Below are 23,473 nucleotides of genomic sequence, written 5' to 3'. Positions count from 1 at the left end.
TGACTTCTCCACTTGTGTTCCTAGGACTACACCATCACCATGTATTTCCAGCAAAGTTGGCGAGATAAACGTCTAGCGTATAGTGATCTAGCTCTGAATCTCACTCTGGATAATCGGGTGGCTGACCAGCTCTGGCTCCCTGACACGTACTTCCTGAATGACAAGAAGTCCTTCCTGCATGGGGTGACAGTCAAGAACCGGATGATTCGGCTTCACCCAGATGGGACTGTTCTTTACGGCTTGAGGTGAGTCCAGGACAGAGCATTCAGACTGAACTCCGCCTTCTATGTTCTAGTAAAGTGAGGAGAAAGCTGGCTTTTGTGTGGTGTGAATGTAGTGTTTATTGTGCTTAACAATATCAATATATTTTCTCAGTAATTTAGTAAAATAAACAATCTGGGTTTGAATTATTTGTATTGTTTCCAAATTCACCCTTAGTGGCATTTCAGAATGGCTTCTGATCTTCAGATAAAAGCTAGAAATAAAAAGTTGTGGTTTTCTCATAATCTATGGTTTTGTGGCACAACTGTAATAGCTTGTGGCCAAAGTGGATGAGACACATTGAGCTCACAATGGTTATTTCAATTTGTACAGGACAATTGCAGTTCAGCTGGCCTGGATAAAGTTTTGACTTAAACCAAGCTAAGGGATTCCTTTCCATTTCCTGTTCCTGGCTTAGAAGAATGTGAGGTGTCCACATAAGGGGGAATAAGTGAGTGAAATTGTATTGGTGTGTGGCTTTTAACCATCCATAAGAACTATCCAATCCTGGTTGTGTTCCTTTGTAGCACAGAACTCTTTAGAATCCATGCCATGATCACCAGAGGCATAGGAGAGGGGCACAGAGTCTGCCTGGCACAAAACTAGAGGAATATATTTGTTAGGGGTAGCCAAACCACTATGGATAATGGTGGTGGATAGCTACCAATGAACCTAGACTGGACTAAACATCTGAGGCAATGTGATCATGCAAAACTGAAAATAAAAAAAAAAGATAGTTATGTGACCCGGCCATCAAGAAAAGAAACAGTATAGGGTAGCACTGAAGATGACAAAAATACAAGGGTAACCAAGAAAAGGCAGAACTACTCAGCAACTCCCACTTGGGCTTAACATTTTTTGAGGAGGGGATATGCACTCTAGCAGGCTGTTAGGAAGACTTAAGGGCTACCTGGGTATACATGAAAAGTATCTAAGAACTGTAGTGGATCACAAACTAAATATGAATCAGCAACAAGTGATGTCGCTACTAAATGCAGTTTTTGGCTGGATCAACACAACTATAGCTTCCAAATCATGCAAGATAATAGTTCCACTACATTCTGCATTTGTCAGCTCCTATCTCAGGTACTGTGTCCAGGTCTGGGCACCATAATTTAAGAAGGAAGAAGAGAAACTGAAATAGATGGGATTATCAGGGAACCAGGAACTACATCCTAAGAAAAGAAAGTGGAGCATGATCAAAGGAAAAATGGCCAGCTCTATTCCTCTGCAAGGATTTGTTCAGATTCCAGTCAATCCAGTAGTTTTGCATAATAACTAGGAAGATGGCAGTTAGCTGGTAGATTCTTTCTCCCCTTTTTATAAATAGGAGTTATTATTGCCATACCCCAGTCCTTTGGCTCCTCTTGCGCACATAAAAAGAGAAAAGGTGCCTTCCAGTCACCTGTGAGAATAAGAAAGGTAGGATGAGAAAGGTGAATAATGGGTTGCAAAGCTTATAAAGCTCCCAAAGGTAGCTGAATTCCAGCTCTAGGCCTGGGCTGCTGATATCAGTGGTTGCCAAGCAGTTCTACTTGCTTCCCTTCTCTGGTTATGAAATAGCTGCTTATACTGCCTCTTCTGTAGTAAAAGATTGCAGGTAGAATCCATAGAAGGATCTTCCTTGTTTTTGTTTAAAAGTCTGGTCAAAGCTCCTTTGGCTTCAGGGCAACCTAAGTTATACCAACTGGGCTCCCTGGAGAAGCTTGGAGAACACGACTAGTAAGTATGTACTGCAAACCTGGGCTACCTCTATTCCAAGAAAGCCATATAAACCAATAGTGTGTGTGAAACGCCTGGTGGTCTTCAGGGCTGTGGCTGATAGAAGAGCATAATTAATTAGAGCAACAGCTTAATGACAGTTGTGGAGTAAATTGCTGACAGCTCTGTTACAGCCAGGAACTTCTTCCCAACATCTACCCTGAAACTCCTTCCTTGTAGTTTTAATTCACTGGTTCTGGTCCTACCTTCTGGGGAGATAGGGAATTAGTGCACTCCTTTTGTGGGACAAACCTTGAGATTTCTGTAGCCTAAACCTATCCACATCCTTTAATTGTTCCTCATAGGGCCTGGTTTCTGGATCCTCCTCCATCTTGGGAGCCCCCACCTCTGAACTTGCTCCAATTGGTCATTGCTCTTTTTGAACAGTGGTGCCCAGCACTGGACCCAGTTCTGCAGATGGGATTTGGCCAGGGCAGACTAGAGTGGGATTAGTTCCCATGATTCTCGGGCTGAGAAGGTGATGGTGGGAGAATTGTACTTTCAGACTTCTGGCAATGTAGCTTTACAATAAAGTCAAATTAGTTTATCTGGCTGTGTTTCCTGTCTGGTCTACCTGATAAGGCTGACATGATGTCAGCAAAAGTCCATTAAGGGTTACCAGCGATAACAATGTATCTATTTTAACCTTCATCAAATAAACCAACTTTATACTCCTTCCTTTTACTTCTATCAATCTTGATCATTAGTCCCTTCAAATAATTTTGTAGAATTTGATTTCTTTTCATTTTTTCTTTGCCCCTTCTCAAAAAATTCTTCAAAACATTAACAAGCCTCTTTTGTAAATCCAATATAGTAAAATTATCCAGGTCACTTTTTTGGTTTGTTGTTTGTATATGGCTTTTAATTATTAAGACATCAACCAGTTTCTTTTGTATGTCCAGTGTAACATCTTTTATCATGTCATTCTTGTAGCCTGCCATTTATAAATCCACTTTCAAGTCAGTCTCAATCTTGTCAGGTAGAACTTGTTCCACTTCCATAACATCTTTTAGACACAGTTTATCTATAGAGGCAGACACTTAAGATTAATTTCTGGGTCCATTGTTCAAAAATACCCTTCAGTATGTCCAGTGTTAAAATATTTTGCTTCATTCTGTATTTGTAAGTCAAGTTTGAGTGTTCTTCTGTTTTAATTGTAATCTTTAGTTGCCTCTAGTTCCCTCTGGTGTACAATTTTTAGTCTTACCTTATTATGTTTTTTTAAATTCAAAACAAAAGTATTTTCCACGGGAAGGATTCTTTATATGTAATTCCAAAGCCTTATTTCAAATTTATCTACCCTTAGTTTTAATCACCTTTTTCCTGTTTATTCCCCCCAATTTTTTTTTTAGTTCTTAAACAGGTAGTTAAAACTTATTTTGCTAAGGACTGAAGGAAACTCACCCAGTGCTATAAAACTTGTTGATCCAAAGGTTCCTAAAAGCTGAAACGCAGTTAACAAGTAATTGCCAAAAGTGATTAGACGAAGTATGCAAAGCTATTGCCCTTTCAAACGCGCCAACCACAGTTTGAGCAAGATGGCTATTCCCTCGTCTCTGAGAACTCTAAGCCCACCAGTCTGCTATCTTGTGGTCTCCTCATGAGGAGCAGCTGTCTGGAGCACTTGTGGTTGATCTCAGGTCCTCTCCTTGTCTTCAAATTATCGAAGAGCCGGTCTCCTTGCCAGCTCTTCATTCTACCATGGTTGTTGGCTCCTTCAGTCTGCCATTTCTTCCCCGGAAGTCCACATAAACTTGCATGCCTCGGCTCCAGAGCTTATAGCTGGTGCCTCATTGGATCATCTATGAGCTGTGAATCCACCCACCCAAACATCCACTCAGGCATACAACACATCCAGGAAGGAGTAGGTATGACCTGCTGCCTTGGTGCAGCTTTAGGTGGTGAGAAAGAGGCAAAGAACACTGCGGAATATCTTTGGCTCGGATTATTTCAAAGAATGTTGCAGGGTTATGTTGTTAATGTACAATTTATAAGAAATAGGAACATAACAAGAAAACTTACAAGAATAGACCTAGGTGCAGACACAAGAGTCAGATGACCCACCTGCTCCATATCTGTCTTGGCTGGAAACAGAGGAAGTGAAGAAAGAAGGGCCGGATGTTCAGAGGAGGGGATGGAACCTGCTGGGAGGGTTGTGATCCGCTGAGCCAGGCAGGTCAGCGTCCCTCTTGCAATGAGTTGAGGAGCAGGGCTCAGCATGAAATGCCTCTGACCACCGTCTGCTACCCCAGCCCCACCTGACTTCTGCTCAGTTGTTGACAGGCAGGCAGCGTGGCTGTTGTGGCGCAGGTAGGAGAGAGAATTGCACTTCCCAACATGGCTACAGTTATAAGGCTGGAATTTCCAAGTCTTCTGAAATTGCAGTAATAAAAATGGAGAGATTCAGGATCAGTGCAGAAAGCGCTGTCCTGCCAGAAAAGTAAAAACCTTCCAAAGAAGACACCTATGTGTGTAGTCTCATGCAGCCGAACCAGGATCCCAGTCCCAGAAGTCCTCTTGTGCTAGTTATCAGATCTGAAACCCTAACTGCTCCAAACCATCATTCATCCTGTCAGCATCAGCTTTGTTTTGTCTGAATTTAGTTTGACTGCTCTGATTTCACCTAGCTGATACCAGTTTAGGTTGGGGGCAGTTGCTCCCAGATGCTTTATTAGATAACATGAGCTAAAGTGCCTATTAAGGGCACACAAAGCTATGCATGACCTCAGCTGGCAGCAGTTTATATAAATTTAAAACTGCCCTGGTGATGATAATAATACTGGAGAACCCAATGCATAGTTCCCAAGAAGATGACATAACTTCACCATTGATCTGTTCATTGAACACATGCACTCTCATGCACTCATTCACTAATTCATTGGAAGTTTCTCTGTGAAGCATCTGCCAGCTGTTTTTAGACTCTGAATGGTGCAAAAATGAGGCCCCCATGAATTCATGAATTTAAATTAAGAACTTTTAATATCTCCATCTTGGATTTTAGATTTTACATCTATAGTTACATTTTTATTTAAGAAGTACTGTTTTTATTGTATTTTAATCTGTATTTAGTTTTAGTTTTATTGTAAACCGCCCAGTGTCGCTCTTTGAGTGGGATGGGTGGTGATGAAATTTGAAATAAATAAAAACAATATGGTCCAAGGTATCTAAGTTTTCTAACAGGCGCAATCATATCAGCAAGAAGGAATTCTTCTTGTCAGCGGGAAAACCTCCCAAAAGAATTCCAATCAATAGGTTCGATGATGTAGAGAAAAGAGTTTATTTGTAACGCGTTTGCAAAGGCGGGTCCCTTCGTGCAAGAAGGAACCCCGAACGAAGTTAACACAAAACTTTTATACCCTATCTGTCCTCCCCCTCTCTGAGGGCTCAGCTCACAATCTTACTTCACAAGTATCCTTGATTGCTGGATTTTACATGTCAGCAGGATGTTCCTGCAGCACTTATCATACTTATCACCTACTTGTTTCAGGGTCTCATCCTACTCAAGCATATCTTTGCTGGCGCCAGCCAGCAGTTTATACACAATTAACTACAAATTTCTAACCTAAATAACTTTATCTAACACCCATGTCCTTCACCCACCTTCCCTTCCTCCAGTTCAGGGTCCGATGGCATACTTCCCCTCTTCATGAGTTTGAGGCACATACAGGGGTTTTTTCTTTACCTTGCCCCCCCCACTCACATTCTGATCAATTTCCAAAGAAACATCATCCACCCAGGTAAACAAGCCACCTCCATCTCATAGTCACTACTAGGATCAGGTTGGAAAGTATGAAGGCAAGAAATAAAAGGGAGGGATGACATTTTTTTCCTAAAAGAAAATAAAACTGTAACGTGCCAGTAATGGTTTCTTTGGCAGTATACCAAGGTGCCAGTTCCACCTCCATTGCCAAAATGAAGCAAGGGGGGCCAATGCTTCTTGGTTACCCTGGTAAATCACTCAGACTTTCCAGAGGCATGTGAGAAAGCACCACAGCACAGCTCTCACAGATGGGAAGAATAACTAAGAAAGTGGTGCTGTCCAGAAGAGAAATTATTGGTCCAGCTGTATAGTGGTAGTGAAAATAAATCTAATAAACAAAATGGAAACTGCACCCTTCCCACCCAACCCTGTGCATCTCTTTGCCTAATCCTATCAGACCCAAATTGACCCTCCCTGCCCCAGACAAAGCCCCCCTTCAATCCCATCTAAACCAAAGAACAGAAGCCTCCCCACCAGCTCACAGCACAGCCTGAGGGCACTCCTAAGAAGGGGCTAGCAACATAGTAACAAGCTGAGAATCCTCCATCAGCTGATGACCTCAACCTCCTTAACAATGGACTTCCTCAACTCTGCTGCCCTCCTGGAAGGCCCACTTTGCCTAACAACAGAACTCACCCCAGGTACAGGGGCAAGGACCCGCCCAGCTTCCCCAAACCAGCCAGCCAATTGGATCCCTGGGATTCCCCACCTTGTAGCCCTCAATGTGTACCAAAATTTTTGCTTTTCCATTATTCAGGGTCCTCCTCAGTGTTGTGCTCCTTCTTCAGACTGAATCCATGACACAGCTGCATCCCATCCTCTTGGCAGCTTTTCAGGACATAATAGGCATCACAAGGGTGCCTCATTCTGACTCCAGGTTGCCCTCCAAAACTTTGGACAGGAACACTTTTGTGGCCTGAAACTGGCATTCATGAATTAGTTATTTGGTATCTATGGATCTGCAACTGCCTCTTCTGTGTTGGTTAAATGCAATTGTACAACTTGTTTATGTAATTTAGGGTTGATGATTTGAGGGATTTGAGACTGTGCTTGGATTGCAGTGCATTTACAGAAACCATGTTTGGACAGTCAAAATGTTTGATTAGGTTTGGTTTCCATATTGCACAGAAACTTAGTTTTGCTTCAAGAAGAGTTCAGATGTAGGCATTTGCATTTTTTTTTTTAAATTATAGACTAGATTTATTTCAGAGCTTTCCCTGCACTGTAACAGATACAAGTGTCTCTTGTTCAGTTCCTGATTTTCTTCTTGCATCTTCTTTCTGACCCTCCCTAAAGAACACAGCTTGTTTTGGTAGAGCTGCCAGGCTGGCTGCAGTGAGTCACAAATTACTTAAACTGTGCAGTTGATGTTGAGAAGAGCAGCACAGCCAGTCTCTTCCTCTCACCCCACACCCCATGCACACACCTACCCTACACTCTCACTTTCTGGTTGTCATAGGAACAGCAACCCACCATGCTAACTTATTTCTCTCCCTCCCTCCCTTCCAGAATCACCACCACAGCCGCTTGCATGATGGATCTCCGGAGATACCCCCTTGACCAACAAAATTGCACTTTGGAAATTGAGAGCTGTGAGTACCAGCCTGCCTGGCCTGGGCTCCTCCTTGAGCTTGAAGAAGGGGAACATGTGGCGAGGGTGGGTGGGAGAGCATCTCCCCCTTTGTCTACCTTCCTTTCACACTCATTCTGCCACTGCTGGAATCTATTTCTTCTCCAGCAGAGCCTCAGGCAGAATGCCAGAGCCCCCATCTATTTTTCTTCTTTCCTATTGAGCGGGACTAAGTGGGGCTCTGATGTGTCCATCTGTCAATGACTTTCTACCATCACACCATTTTAATGGAGGGGGGAGGCTTCCCTGACTGTTTCAAAACTGAACATCTTTGAGACTAGGGGGAATGCTATTTCAGAGGCCCTGCAAAACTCAGGCTGTTGGTGGTCTTCAGTCTGCAGGACTTGCACACTTATTTATTTATTTATTTATTAATCACATTTATCACCGCCCATCTCCCAAAAGGGACTCTGGGTGGTTTACAATAAAACACTTGACATAGAGCACCCTCCCCCCACGTAGCTTGATGACCACCAGGCCAGACCCCCACCCCTTAATTGGGAAGGGGGCTTCCGCTGCTTGCCTGAGAACAAAAGGCGCGGGGGGGGGTGCTGCAGGGGCAACCAAAGGGGTCCGGTTCCGGCTATGCGGGACTGTCTGGAGACACCCCTGCGCCTTCCGCGCGACTGCGGCCCACCACCTGCCGGAAGACAGCCTCAGCCGCCCGGGACCCACTGGGGGGTTTGGCGGAGCGAGATGGCGACTGGCGGAGTGAGATGGCGACTGGGGGCCCCAAACCCTGGGGGCTTGGGTTCGGTGCCGCCGAGGGAGCTCGCCCTTCGCCACACTCCTGTCCTGCGGTCGCAGCCACGAGAGGCCTCCCGCTGGAAAAGGAACCCCTTCCCCCACGGGGCGCAGGAGGAGGGCGATGCTGAGGGCGAGGGCAGACCCTCCTCTTCCTCCTCCTCCTCGGAGGGCTTCCCCCTTTCAGACACGCACACACACACACACGCCCAGGAAAGCCACATTCTTGCGTCGTGCCCCGGTGAGCAAGGCTGGCACAGAGCAGGAGTCAGCGGGGGACCCGATGGTGCCTCTGCAGAACGCTCTTGTCGGCCACCCCTGCCCAGGGTCCATTAGCAGGCAGAAGGGCATGGCCGGGCTGGGGGCGGTGGGGTTGCGGGGGTGCCAGCCCAACAAACGTTGGCCCTGATGGCTGGGTGATGCCTGGGAGCGGGGGTGACCCTGACCCTCTGTCCTGGCGACTCGCGCGCTTCAGGGTGAGTGGTAAGGCCAAAGGGGTGACTGGATCCCTCCTGGGAGTCTGGCACTTAAACAAAAAGCAGCTCCAGCTGGGAGGAGTGAGCCCCCCACCCCCACCCTGTTGGAATATGAGTGAGCATGCCGGGAAAGCACAGGAGGCAGCCCCTTGATGCCCTAACCCTAATGCCCCAAGACCATTAAGGCTAAGATTTCCCAGATGCCACCACTGAAGCAGGCAGCAAAGGCCCGAGGCAGACGACAGAGAGAAAAAAATACTTTTTTTGCAGAGGAACTGGGATTCATGTCTGCATTTGTGGAAGCCAATAAATCCTAGTAACACTAATATAAATCAACATATGCAAGTATGATACTAACTTGTGGCCTACGAACCTAAATCTTTTAAAAATCCAGCAATTCCCTGGCTGCAGGCTTTGGGTTAATTTTGTCTGTGCTCCTCCTTCATCCAGATGGCTACACAGTCGATGACATAGTATTCTTCTGGCAAGGAAATAATTCAGCTGTGACCGGGATGGAGGTGCTGGAGCTGCCCCAGTTCACCATCATTGAGCAAAGGCTTGTCACCAGAGAAGTGGTCTTTACCACAGGTGAGTTCTCGTTTCATACACATATTACTACTTCCTGGAGCACCAAGGACTTGATGGAAGCACTAATAGGTTTACCTTGACACATTATGCAAAGACCAAGCTCCCTAGAGAAGGCCGGGATGCTGTGAAGGGAGGAAGGAAAGAGAAGGAGAGGGGGACTAGCAGCAAGGGGGATGGACTCAGTTACAGTGGTGATGAGGGCACTGTTGGAAGTCCTGAAAGACCATGTTAGGGACAGATCGGCATGGAAACAGTTGATGTGGTCGCTAGGAGTGGAACATGACTTGATGGCACACAACCGATCAGTCTTGGCCAAATGCTTTCCACTTGAGCAGAAGAGCAGGCCTAACTCTTCCCCCACATTTCTGATAGCATGTGCTCTCTTTCTGTTGCTACTAGTTCATAGCCCAAGTCCTCCTTTTGCGATTTTGTCCTCTGTCTGCTGTTTTCCCTGAAAGCAGGTAGTTACCAGTGAGCTGCAGCTACTTATTCACCTCCTCCTCCCCCAAAGCTGTGGTGAAGCTCTTCCCCAACAGTGGAGGTGTCCTTGGAACCCTGTCCAGCTTCTCCCCATTGCTTTAAAGCGGGGAGCACAGTACAATGATCTTGGGATCTGTGACTGGAGGAAAGCATGAAGAGAAGGAAGGCGGGGGGGGGGATGAAAAATGGGGAGAAAGCTGAGGAAAGCATGTTGGGGGAGGGGGAAAAAGTCACTGAAAAGAAGAAACTGGAAAGGAACTGGTGAGCTGGGTGGGGGCTGAACAAGAAGGCAGAGTTAGCAAGAGAGTTGGTTGAGGATGAAGAACGAAACATACAGCTTTGAGGGAAAGCAGTGCTGGGCACAGTGGCAGGTTAGCTGTAGGCCTGGAGGTTGATGAAGGATGGCCCAAGAAATCCCTGAAGACAGCAGAGGAGGAGGAGGTAAGATGAACTTGGTGCAAGTAGGTGAAATGGGTTGGGGGAAAACCTCCCAAAGTTCTTGCACGTGTTGTGATTAGGTGCTGCCTCAGCATGGTTGCTCCTCTTGGGTTGCTACTGAGCTCCAGGCCAAGTTCTAAGCCAAGCTCCAGGCAGGAATCATACCACAATGACTGCTTACCATAGCTTGTGGTCCTGGCAGTTGACTGATAGCTCTCTTGCTTGCCTGTGATAATTGTACCTTCCAGACATCGCTTCCCGATTCCTTTGTCTGCTTTTTGTCGTCTTCTTTTTCTCCCCTACACAACCACACTTTTGTAGGCTAAGGGCCTGGTTGGGGTGAGGCTGCCTATGGATGTCAGCAAGTTCCTAAAAACACCAGGGTGTGGCTCAATTAGCCCGACACCTGGAACACCATGTGGATGCTTGTGAGTAAACTGTGAGCTGGGGGGAATGAATGAATGAATGAATGAATGAATGAATGAATGAATGAATGATGAGCCCATCTCCTCTCTGGTTTCTGGACTGTAAATTTTTACTGCTCTTTGGGAGAAGGGATGAGCTGAGCCTATCCTTGAGGTAGTCGGGGTGGGAAGCATTTCTGCCTGGCTGCAGCTGCTTTTCCCAAACGCAGACAGCAACCCCACCTTTATTTCCTCACATATCTTTAGATAAACATTTGGGTTTCTTATGTTAGAATATACTCTATTTGCATTTAAGACTGAGAGATCTACTGAGCTGAACCAATTTTTCAGAACCTTCATACTTCACAGAGCCTCCCCCTCCCAAAAAAGTGCATCCCTCTCTGCTATATATTAGCTTTATTATTTATTATTCATTACCACTGTTGATGTACTACCCAATTACTGTACTCCAATATTGTAATAAACGTCATTCACAGCCAACACCACCAATTAAAATCCATACTGTAAATTAACCATCAAAGCACATAAAAATAAAAAGTAAACAACAACAATAAAAGTTTATTGTTTCATAGCAAGGACTATACCTGAAAGGGGTTAACTCACAGTAAATACGAATGCAACTCCTTTTAGCTCAGAACAGATGGTGGTTGTAGGGAGTAATGAAGAATGATGAGAGATCATTAGAAATGATCAGGTAAAGAGAGCTTTAATTTTCAGTTGCTCTGACAGGCTTCTGGTGCTTAGTGGCCACATTTTCCAATGAAGGATTCCTGGGATGATTGTTCCCTGCAGGGAACTCTGGGATCTCTTTGGATCAGGTTGCACCCACATTTGGCTGAGCATCAGAGGATTTTACAATTTATGTGGCTATGAAGTAGATGGTTACAGCCATTTACATGAATGGTGCAATCAGTGCTAGAAAGGGCTGGAAGGACATAAGAGGACTAATTTTTGCTCCTTCAAGCAGGATGAAAAACAGGCAGAGAGATGGATTACAAGTGTTACTTTATAACTGTATACTGTGGCTGTCAGTACAACTTGGAATGGTCATTGTTTCTTTATTTGTCATCTAGATTTATTCACCATCTATTTGAAAGTGTATAGTGATTACTTTGATGCTGAGTTTTGTGCTGTGAAAAACTAGAAATTTCTACTGAGATGACTCCAAAATCTTTTTCTTATTATACTGCTTTTTTCCCCTCATCTAATTGGTAGGTTCCTACCTTCGCTTGTCTCTCAGCTTCCGAATCAAACGGAACATTGGTTACTTCATCCTGCAGACATATATGCCTTCTATTCTCATCACTATTCTTTCCTGGGTCTCTTTCTGGATCAATTACGATGCCTCTGCAGCCCGGGTTGCGCTAGGTATGTCCAGAGATTGACATAGACTTGAGACTGAGTTGGCTACAACAGCAGAAATACATTTATCATTAATGCTTTAAGAAACTAGGAAAGTTTTCTAAAAGTTTGTAGTAGTAAGCAATAGGTGATGGAAGGATCATGAAGGTGGGAAGGAAGCTTCTGTTTTCTTTTTCAAGATGCAAAATTGTTTCTTGTGGATGTAAATTTATTAATAATGTTCTCAGACGCCCTGCAAAATCTTGGAATATGTCTTGCCTGTGCGAAGTGAGAGGCTAACCCAAATAGGAAAATGTTGTTCAACCTTTGAAGTCAGGGCCTTGGGTACAATTAGTCAACCATCTGTGTGTGCCTCTACTGGAGCTGGGTGGCCAATATATCTAAGTAAATAAATAATAATAAAGAATATTCTCCCCAACTAATTATGAAAAGCAAATATGACCTTATCAATTTTGTTTGGATATTTAATTTTATCCAGTATGCTTGCTGAATTCCATTGTAAGTACAAATACCAGTTAGTGGTTCTTATTTTGCTATCTGCACAGCCACTGAATTTTGTATAAAATAAAATCTGGGGCAAGTCTGATTTGGTAAAAATGTTTCTGGGATTGACCAGGAAAATTAAAATAATCTGGATGAGGTAAACATTTTTTTTAAAAAATGGAAGTTAAATATCACTTACATTAATAGTTTTGATTGCCTTTTTAAAAAATGAATCACAGAAATTAAACTTGAACTTTTAAAATGTCTGAATTTTGACAATTCAGATTCTTATTCTTATTACTCTATCCTCCTCCTCCTCCTCCTCCTCCTCCTCCTCCCCAATTCCCAGGGATTCTAGACAGTTTACAAATGGTTTAAAACATGAAAAACATGAAAAACAACAAAAGGAAAGGTAAAAATAGCAGGATGACAAACTGGGTGGGGACAAAGGAAAATAACCTAGGTTAAAAGGAGGCTTCATTCATCCTCACCAAAGGTCTAGGCAAAGAGCCAGGTCTTCAAGATGATGATGATGATGATGATGATGATGATAGTAATAACTCCTAAAGGACTCCCTCGATATTTGGAAATTTTGAATATATTGGACCCGAACCCCCTAACTTTATATAAAAAAAATACCCTGCTTGGAACTGCCTATATCCTCAGATCTTAATAATTCTTAGGTCCTTGGTTAAGACTTGAATTACTAAGTTTTCACCAGTCTTTGCCTGTGAATCTAATTGTAGATGATGATGATGATGATGATAATAATAATAATAATCCCAGTAAATCTGTACCAACATATGCCCAAACCCACAAGACTTGTATTGTGGATCTTGCACAGTATAGTAAAGTGAACAATAGAGCAATCTGGGATTTTGTTACAGTTAACACTTAACCCAGAATCCTCCACTTAAAACAGGCAGGTGTTCCATCCAGGAATTGGCTTTCTTTTGCAGAATTAGCACAGGCTTTTCACACAACCATCCCTCCCTGGTGTCCAGTATTTTTTATTGTCTCCAAAAGTATTTTGAAAAGGTGCTCTTCAGCCACCTTTGCTCCACTGAAAACATTTTGCCAACCACAGCCAGTTTTGTAGCACTAACCGTGTCTATGAACTCTCCCTCCACAGGAGTCACCACAGTCCTCACCATGACCACCATCAACACACACCTACGGGAAACCCTGCCCAAAATTCCCTATGTCAAAGCCATTGATGTCTATCTCATGGGCTGCTTTGTCTTTGTATTCCTGGCACTCCTGGAGTATGCATTTGTCAACTACATTTTCTTTGGACGAGGCCCTCGGCAGCAGAAGAAACAGAGCGAGCGGCTCAGCAAGGCAAACAATGAAAAGCACCGATATGAGGAGAAGCGGGTGAGAGAGCAGGTTTGTTCCTTTCCTCATTGCAGAATCATGGGCAAAACATAGTTTACATCTTGTGACTGAAAGTGTAGAAGGTAAGAAAGATGACCTTGATGGAGTTATGTGAGCTACATTACCAAAGCGACGAGGGGAAAAGCGTATCTTAAGTCCACAACAGACAGAAAATAGGCAGAAGAGGCTCAGACAGACACCTTCCTAATTCACAGGAGTATAAGAAGGGGGATGATGCCCAGCAGAATCAGACTTGCAAGATTCTGTCATTAAAGCCACTCTCAATAAAAGCAGTTTTAGCTTTTCCTGGTCTGGTCTGCCAGGTAGGGCTAACATCAGTCTTGCAAGTCTGATTGTGCCCTTTTAAACTTCTCACTCTCTCTTTGATGACCTTATCAATGCTATCCCACCATGACTTTTCTTTTTTCTTTTGCATTTACATTATGTAAAATAAATAGATAACTTGAACTTTGATACATTAATTTTCAGATCCATTCTCCTTGTTGCATCATGCAATCTATCTACCCTTTACTATAAATCATTTAGGTTTTTAGCCAACAATAAGGTATTGTCCGTATATAAAAATACACAGACATGCAAACCAACACCCCTTTACTGTCAGCACAAACATTCCTTATATAGTTGTCCAAAAATACATTAAACAATTAAAAGGACCTCACCAATGCTTGTTCTACTCCCTGCTCAAAGTTGAACCACTTGCTAAGCATTCCATTTAACTCTAACCATTTATTCTCATGTATGATGATGATGATGATTTTAAATTTGTTATAGTTGCCCACTCTAATAGATTCTGGGTATCTTATGAAATCCAAATACACAGTTAAAACAATTCACATAAACAAAACAGCCTGTAAAAACAAGACAGGGGCCTCACAAACACATTAACCCCAGGCCTGGGAACTAGCTAGTACTTAAAGGCTTTCCAGAACCCCAGGGGACTGGGTGCCATCCAGATGTACCAGGCTGGCAGGAACAATTGGAGATAGGCAGTCCAATTGGGCTTGATAGGTAACAACCAGCTTGAATTATATCTGGAAGCCCACTGGCAACCAATGCAGCTCTCATAGCAGCACTGGCACATGGGCATAACGAAAAGAGCCTGTTATTGCTCACACTGCTGCATTCTGAACCAGCTGTAGCTTCTGGATGATCTTCGAGGGCAACCCCATGTAAAGCACATTGCAGTAGTCCAGTTTTGAGATGACCAGGGCATGAATGATTGTGTTAAAGGCCTCCTAGTCAAGGAAAGGGAACAACTGGTACACAACATGAACCTGTGTAAAGGGCCTCCCAGCTACAAGCAGTAGTTGCAAGTCCAGGAGGACTCCCAAATTGTGCACCAGTCTTAAATTCCATTGTACCAGTCTCACATTTCCATCATATACAGGTATGTATATGATACCTTGACTTATGACTGTTCATTTAACAATAGTTGAAAGTTACAATGGCCTTGGAACTTTACAACCTGTACTCATGACCACCATACCACCCCTGCAGTCATATGACTGCAATTCTGGTGCTTGGCAACTGGCTCACATTTATGACCAGTTACACTGTCCTGCGGTCACACGATCAGTTCTGGCAAAAAATGGCAAAAATATCCATTGGGGAACTGAATTTGCTTAATGAACATGGTGATTTGCTTAATGACCTGTGATTCGCTTAATGACTGCCATAAAATGGGTCCAGTGACATGGTGACTTGACTTATGACTGCAATGACTTATGATGGAAATTCTGGTCCCAGTTGTGGTCATAAGTTGACGACTACCTGTTTTGTTGTTTATTCGTTTAGTCGCTTCCGACTCTTCGTGACTTCATGGACCAGCCCACGCCAGAGCTTCCTGTCGGTCGTCAACACCCCCAGCTCCCCCAGGGACGAGTCCGTCACCTCTAGAATATCATCCATCCATCTTGCCCTTGGTCGGCCCCTCTTCCTTTTGCCTTCCACTCTCCCTAGCATCAGCATCTTCTCCAGGCTGTCCTGTCTTCTCATTATGTGGCCAAAGTATTTCAGTTTTGCCTTGAATATCATTCCCTCAAGTGAGCAGTCTGGCTTGATTTCCTGGAGGATGGACTGGTTTGATCTTCTTGCAGTCCAAGGCACTCTCAGAATTTTCCTCCAACACCACAGTTCAAAAGCATCGATCTTCCTTCACTCAGCCTTCCTTATGGTCCAGCTCTCGCAGCCATATGTTACTACAGGGAACACCATTGCTTTAACTATGCGGGCCTTTGTTGTCAGTGTGATGTCTCTGCTCTTAACTATTTTATCGAGATTGGTCATTGCTCTTCTCCCAAGGATTAAGCGTCTTCTGATTTCCTGACTGCAGTCAGCATCTGCAGTAATCTTTGCACCTAGGAATACAAAGTCTTTCACTGCTTCTACATTTTCTCCCTCTATTTGCCAGTTATCAATCAAGCTGGTTGCCATAATCTTGGTTTTTTTGAGGTTTAGCTGCAAACCAGCTTTTGCACTTTCTTCTTTCACCTTCATCATAAGGCTCCTCAGTTCCTCTTCACTTTCAGCCATCAAAGTGGTATCATCTGCATATCTGAGATTGTTAATGTTTCTTCCAGAGATTTTAACTCCAGCCTTGGATTCCTCAAGGCCAGCTTGTCGCATCATGTGTTCTGCATACAAGTTGAATAGGTAGGGTGAGAGTATACAGCCCTGCCGTACTCCTTTCCCAATCTTAAACCAGTCTGTTGTTCCGTGGTCTGTTCTTACTGTTGCTACTTGGTCGTTATACAGATTCTTCAGGAGGCATACAAGATGACTTGGTATCCCCATACCGCTAAGAACTTGCCACAATTTGTTATGGTCCACACAGTCAAAGGCTTTAGAATAGTCAATAAAACAGAAATAGATGTTTTTCTGAAACTCCCTGGCTTTTTCCATTATCCAGCGGATATTGGCAATTTGGTCCCTAGTTCCTCTGCCTTTTCTAAACCCAGCTTGTACATCTGGCAATTCTCGCTCCATGAATTGCTGAAGTCTACCTTGCAGGATCTTGAGCATTACCTTACTGGCATGTGAAATGAGTGCCACTGTTCGATAGTTTGAACATTCTTTAGTGTTTCCCTTTTTTGGTATGGGGATATAAGTTGATTTTTTCCAATCTGATGGCCATTCTTGTGTTTTCCAAATTTGCTGGCATATAGCATGCATTACCTTGACAGCATCATCTTGCAAGATTTTGAACAGTTCAGCTGGGATGCCGTCGTCTCCTGCTGCCTTGTTATTAGCAATGCTTCTTAAGGCCCACTCAACCTCACTCTTTAGGATGTCTGGCTCTAGCTCACTGACCACACCGTCAAAGCTAGCCCCGATATTGTTATCCTTCCTATACAGGTTTTCTGTATATTCTTGCCACCTTTTCTTGATCTCTTCTTCTTCTGTTAGGTCCTTGCCATCTTTGTTTTTGATCATACCCATTTTGGCCTGGAATTTGCCTCCAATGTTTCTAATTTTCTGGAAGAGGTCTCTTGTCCTTCCTATTCTATTGTCTTCTTCCACTTCCGCGCATTGCTTGTTTAAAAATAATTCCTTATCTCTTCTGGCTGACCTCTGGAATTTTGCATTTAATTGGGCATATCTCCCCCTATCACTGTTGCCTTTTGCTTTCCTTCTTTCTTGGGCTACTTCTAGTGTCTCAGCAGACAGCCATTTTGCCTTCTTGGTTTTCTCTTTCTTTGGGATGTATTTTGTTGCCGCCTCCTGAACAATGCTGCCAACTTCTGTCCATAATTCTTCTGGGACCCTATCTACTAAGTCCAGTCCCTTAAATCGATTCCTCACCTCCACTGCATATTCCTCAGGAGTATTAGTGAGCTCATATCTAGCTGATCTGTGGGTCTTCCATAATCTCTTTAGTCTGATCCTAAATTGTGCAAGAAGAAGTTCGTGATCTGAACTACAGTCAGCTCCAGGCCTTGTTTTTACCGACTGTACAGATGTCCGCCACCTTTGGCTGCAAAGGATGTAATCAATCTGATTTCGGTGTTGTCCATCTGGTGAAGTCCATGTATAAAGCCGTCTCTTAGGTTGTTGGAAGAGAGTGTTTGTTATGCAGAGTGAATTGTCTTGGCAAAATTCTATCAGCCTATGTCCTGCTTCATTTTGTTCTCCCAGGCCATACTTACCTGTAATTCGAGGTGTCATTTGACTGCCCACCTTAGCATTCCAGTCTCCTGTGATGAAAATAACATCTCTTTTAGGCGTGTTGTCCAGTAGGTGCTGCAGATCCTCATAGAACTGCTCTACTTCAGCTTCTTCAGCATTTGTGGTTGGGGCGTATATTTGGATCACTGTGATGTTAGATGGCTTGCCCTGAATTCGAATTGAGATCATTCTGTCATTTTTTGGGTTGTATCCAAGCACTGCTTTAGCCACTTTACTATTAATTATGAAGGCTACTCCATTTCTTCTGTGGTCCTCTTGTCCACAGTAGTAGATCTGGTGGTCATTTGATGTGAAGTGGCCCATTCCAGTCCATTTCAGTTCACTGACGCCCAGGATGTCTATCTTTAATCTTGACATCTCACCAATAACCACATCCAATTTGCCCTGGCTCATAGATCTTACATTCCAGGTTCCAATGGTGTGTTGATCCTTAGAACATCGGATTCGCCATTCACCACCAGCACCGTCGGCCGCTAGCCGTCCTTTCGGCTTTGAGCTAGCTGCGTCATCACGTCTGGGGCTAGTTGAGCTCATCCTCTGTTCCTCCCCAGTAGCATTTTGACCATCTTCCGACCTGGGGGTCTCATCTTCCGATGGTATACCGACATATCTCTGGTTGTACTGATCCATTTAGTTTTCACGGCAAGAATACTGGGGTGGGTTGCCATTACCTTCCCCAGGGATCGCATTTGGTCTGACCTCTCTGTCATGACCTTCCCGTCTTGGGTGGCCCTTTACGGTTTAGCTCATGGCATCATTGAGGTGCTCAAGCTCCAGCACCACAACAAGGTAACGATCCTTTGCTGAAGGACGACTACCTGTACTATGATTTTATTCAGCCATGAACCTTCAACTCCATTTTCATGCAAAACATTCCATAATTCAAGCCTGATCATTTTACCATTTGCTATCTCTAAACTGACAAATGTACAGTAAAATTCCTACATTCATACATATCTTACTGACTTGCTGAAGACCCCCAATCTCTGCTTGGCATAAAACCACACTAAGATTCTCAGTTTTTGCCCATTGTCACTCAGGTACCTTTTCAGTCTGAATTCTGCCAAAGACCTATCCTGGCACACTTAACAAGCCAATTCCCCTGCTGTTTTTGTATTCGCTCTTGCTGCCCTTCTGCTGGGGAACAACAATGGCACCCTTCCAATTATTGAGTCATAGGCAGTCTTCATACCCATGTTGACACACGTTAAACAAGTTGCGTATCTACTCATAAAAGAACTACATCCAATTGTTGACATTTTAATATCTGCACCAGCAACATTACCATTTTCAACATTTTCACAGCATTTATTACTTTCTGTTCATCTGACAAACATTTATTGCATTTATTAATTCCAATCTTCAACTAACCATTATCTTTAGAGAGATAATACATATATATATACAAATCTCTGAAATACCCCTTCCAGTATTCCCTCAGTTTAGTTTCATCCCAAATCATTCATCACTTTTATTCTTCATTCTATTCTTAAAGTACTCCTTGCTTTTTTTTTTACTATCTTCTGTGCAACTCTGTTTTTCTCTGTATAAACATTATACAGTACCTTTCTCACATCCTGTCATGTTCCCGTTCCGATGTTTATGGTTCCTCGTAACGTTTCGCATGTCATATCTGCAGTTGCGTGCCTGCCTGGCCACGCTGGTAAATTTCCTTTGTGCTGACTTCTGATCTTCTGGAATGTATGTTTGGGTTATCTCTGCTGTTCAAGGTTACTTTCTCAGGCCGATTCTAATGGTTGCTAGCATCTGGGGTGGGTGGTTGCTATGCTAGCCTGAGGGGAGGGTTCGCAATGGGAGCAAGCGCTTTTTAAGTTTGTATTTGGTGCGCTTTTGCTCATTCTCAGCTTTCTTTGTACTTTGCATACTATTCATTCAATAAATTAGTTTTCTCTAGTAATTACTGATGAGACTCGTTTATTGGAATAGGCAATCATTACATAAAGCTGAGAATCTTTAATATCAGTCCGCTAGCATCCATCCAGTTTCATGTGAGGAGTTTAATTAGCGATGACTGAAACTGCCCCAACCTCAACCACCGGCTCGGGGGAAAGTCAGCTCTCCAGAGGTGGGGAAAAAGAGCCCATGGGACCGCGGAGAGAGGGGACTCTCACGCCAGGGTCGGATGACCTCTCCGAGGCAACAGATTCCAGTTGCGATACGGAGAAGGCAGTGAAGTCAGTGGTAGTCAAGAAGACGGAGGGACCCTTGTATGGGTCGCCACCAGCCCCAGCCAAGCCGGTGTATTCCTCACTGTTTCCGACCGTGCAGATCACCAAAAGGACGAGAGCAGTGACACCAACGGAGATGGAGACGGAGAAATCCCAGCAGCTGGAGGCGAGGATGAAATCCATAGAGGATTTGTTGGCAAAGTTAACCTTTACCAGGGACACTCAGAAAAAGGAAAAGACGGGAGGTGAAGAAGGTAGTGACTCTCCTGACACCTCCGCGTCCCCAACCCCCCCTCCCCCAGTAGACAAACAGGGAAAGCCATGGAAATATTGGGGGGGAGGGCCCCCACCGAGCAGGCCTCCAAAGAAAGCCTCCTTACCTTCCCCAAGTAGGGAGCAGAAGGAGAGAGGACGGAGCCGGGAGGGGAGGAGACGTGTGAAAGTTCGACTGGCAGAGGCTCAAGAAATAGCGCCAGAGGTGCAGGAGGAAGAGCCACCACAGCCACGAAAGGCTAAGCACAAAAAGAGACACGATAGCCCAACCCGGGTCCGATATCGAGACTTTAATGTGAAGTTTAATGGGGATCCTACAAAGCTGTCCTTTTTTTTGACTAATGCACACAGCTATATGGAAGAGTTTGGGAGCGTGTTTCGTTCTGAGCGGGCTAAGATTAATGCTGTTGCGACCCAACTAGAGGACAATCATTACACATCCTCACTTTTTGCAGCAACTATTCTCTTAGATGCAGTTTTTCTGACCCACAGTCTCTTTCCCTTTGTCATTCCACCAAGCAACCTTTGTCATCTTTCCTCATATTGTAACACCTCATGCTTCTGTGGTGCTCAATCACATAATTCTTATTACTCTTTTCTGAGCAGCTCCCACATCATCTTTCCTTACAGTACCTCTACTTTTCATTTATTCCAGAGTCATCGTAGTACGAGTTGGGCGGGGAGAAATATGACAATCAGTCAATCAATAAATAAAATATTCTGTTGGAACAGTGATCTGTTTTCTAATACTTTTTCATGCATAATGTTTACTTTCTCTTCCTGCAATCACTTTACAGTACTTTCACTCTTGATTCTTTCCATGCAAAACTTGTTCTAAAAATGATGAGAAGAAGCTGCCCAAATAAATGTATCACGTATAAAACCAATACCTGTGCTCAGGTTTCATCCATTGGACAGATAAAATATGAATACTGTGAAATGTCTTTGGCCATTTTTTGCAGGTGGACCCTTATGGCAACATTCTTCTCAGCACTCTGGAAATGAACAATGAATTACTAGCTTCTGACATGATGACCACAGTAGGAGAATCACGAAACTCCGTCATGTCCTTTGAAGGATCAGGAATCCAGTTCCGCAAGCAGCTGGCCCCCCGAGATGGCTTTGGACACCACCCACCTGTAGAACGCCACATCCCACTGGCCCACCATGCTGCAGCCCGTAATCGTGCCAACTGCCGACTCCGCCGGCGATCATCCAAGCTGAAGCTCAAAATTCCTGACCTGGCAGATGTCAGCACCATTGACAAATGGTCAAGGATCATTTTCCCTATCACTTTTGGATTCTTCAACCTGGTTTACTGGTTGTACTATGTAAATTGATGCCTGCAGGACAGAGGAAGAATAGGAGAAGACACTCAAACTATGACAACGACACAGGAGCGTGGCAATCTTGGGGGTTTGGGTTATTCTCTTAATTATAACCAATGCTCAATTTTTCACTTCATCCCCACCTTTGGTTTACATTTCTGCAAAGTGTTATTCCTCTTTTCGGCACATTATGCACACACAGAGTATGTATGGTGGGCTATGTGGGTTTGTTGAAGGGGGAGGGAATGGTTTTCAGGGATTTTCCTTCTTTCCTTCCTTCCTTTCTTCCCTCCCTCCCTCCCTCCATCTCTCTTATGCTTGAAGTACTTCACCACTGGGGTGGGTGGTGGGGATATAATCTCTCTCTCTCAAAAAAATCATTATTTCAGCTAGTTTAGTCATTAGGATAGTATTGCAAAATACTACCCTAATGACTAAACTAGCTTAGGGTAGTATTGCAAAACTCTAGAATGTGTTGGCAAATGCCTAGTCCTCAGCTCCATTTGCTCACAGATCTTTCAGTTCCTTACCTGTGATGTCACTTCAGAAGTGCTTTCTCTTTGTTCCACCTTTCCTCGTGGATTCTTTTGGAAGACAGAGCTACATTCTCCCCCAGCATGAGCTTCCTTTGTTTTGTCTCCCCTTCTATCTTATAGGTGTATAAGAGTTTGTGTAAAAACAATGGAATCCTTATTTTGCAACTGTTTGGGCAGAAATGGGAATAACTAATGGGGGGGGGCATCTGGGGTGTGTGTGTGTGTTGAGGACAAGGGTATGTTTGCAAGCTTCATTAACAACTTTCAGACATTTGGGAGTGTTTGTTTTCCTGGGGTGAATGTATAAGTTCTGGGGTGAAAGGAGGGATTTGTATTGTCTGTCACAGAATGAGATTGGTGGAATATAACTGATAGTGGTAGGTGTGAAAAAGGTAGAAGATTCACCCCAAACACACTAGTCAGTAGGCGTCATAAAGAAATGCTGCTGCTGCTGCTGCGTATCACTTCTTGTGTTTGACTTTGCTGGGGTTGGGTGTGTCCCTTTCAGTCTGCAACATCTTTCCCTGCCACCGCCCTTATTTCTTGGTGCCAGAGAAGTGGGCCTGAAAGCATCTCAAGCAGTGGTAAAACTTACATGGATCCTTTCCAGTCTGTACTGTTCTTTCTATCATACCATTTGACTGGGTATGATATGAACTGGAAGTAGAGTCTATGAAGTCCTGATCATTTGCACATTTCAGTGAGCAAAATTGTGGCCCATTATCTGTTGTTTATTTACTATTTATTATGTTTTCTATTTTATTTAACTTATAGGCTGCCCAACTCGCAAACTATTTTGGTGGCTTACAATGAAAAATCGACATTAAAAGAAAATACAACAGAAGAGCAAAATGCAAAAATATCAAGCCAGAATAAAGCAAAGTAAAGCAAAACAATATCTTCAGAGTTTCCACTTGACTAAACAAAAAATCCAAGAATTTTGTTTAGTCAAATAATAATTTGTAAAGGGAGACAATGCCAAATTATTATTTGACTAAACAAAAATTCTAAACAAACTTCCAGAAATTTAGAATAACAACCAGTACAAGATATTTTACTCTGAAATTCAAATATAGCCACTCCCAACTTCTGCTAAGATTTCATAGACAATTCATGCATTTCCACTGGGTTTTTTTTAATATTTCTGAAAGTCTGA

General features: G+C 43.7%; 1 protein-coding gene across 2 annotated transcripts in view; it reads left to right on the top strand.

Moving 5' to 3' along the window:
• Window positions 1-21,793, top strand: part of LOC134504247 (gamma-aminobutyric acid receptor subunit beta-4) — a 64,149-nt gene extending 42,356 nt beyond the window's left edge. Inside the window, exons 4-9 of one of the 2 annotated variants that reach the window (XM_063313363.1) lie at window positions 25-245; window positions 7,292-7,374; window positions 9,083-9,220; window positions 11,779-11,931; window positions 13,541-13,785; window positions 21,416-21,793. In XM_063313363.1, coding sequence (XP_063169433.1) covers window positions 25-245; window positions 7,292-7,374; window positions 9,083-9,220; window positions 11,779-11,931; window positions 13,541-13,785; window positions 21,416-21,793 — 1,218 coding nt within the window. Of the gene's footprint in view, window positions 1-24; window positions 246-7,291; window positions 7,375-9,082; window positions 9,221-11,778; window positions 11,932-13,540; window positions 13,798-21,415 lie in introns of both variants that reach the window. The other variant, XM_063313362.1, reaches the window with a different exon arrangement.
• The last annotated feature ends 1,680 nt before the right edge of the window (window positions 21,794-23,473 follow it).

This window comes from Candoia aspera, chromosome 12 (genome assembly GCF_035149785.1).
Source record: "Candoia aspera isolate rCanAsp1 chromosome 12, rCanAsp1.hap2, whole genome shotgun sequence".
NCBI classification, from domain to species: Eukaryota; Metazoa; Chordata; class Lepidosauria; order Squamata; family Boidae; genus Candoia; species Candoia aspera.
The sequence above is the reverse complement of the archived record's forward strand: the minus strand, read 5'-3'. Positions and strand labels throughout refer to the sequence as shown.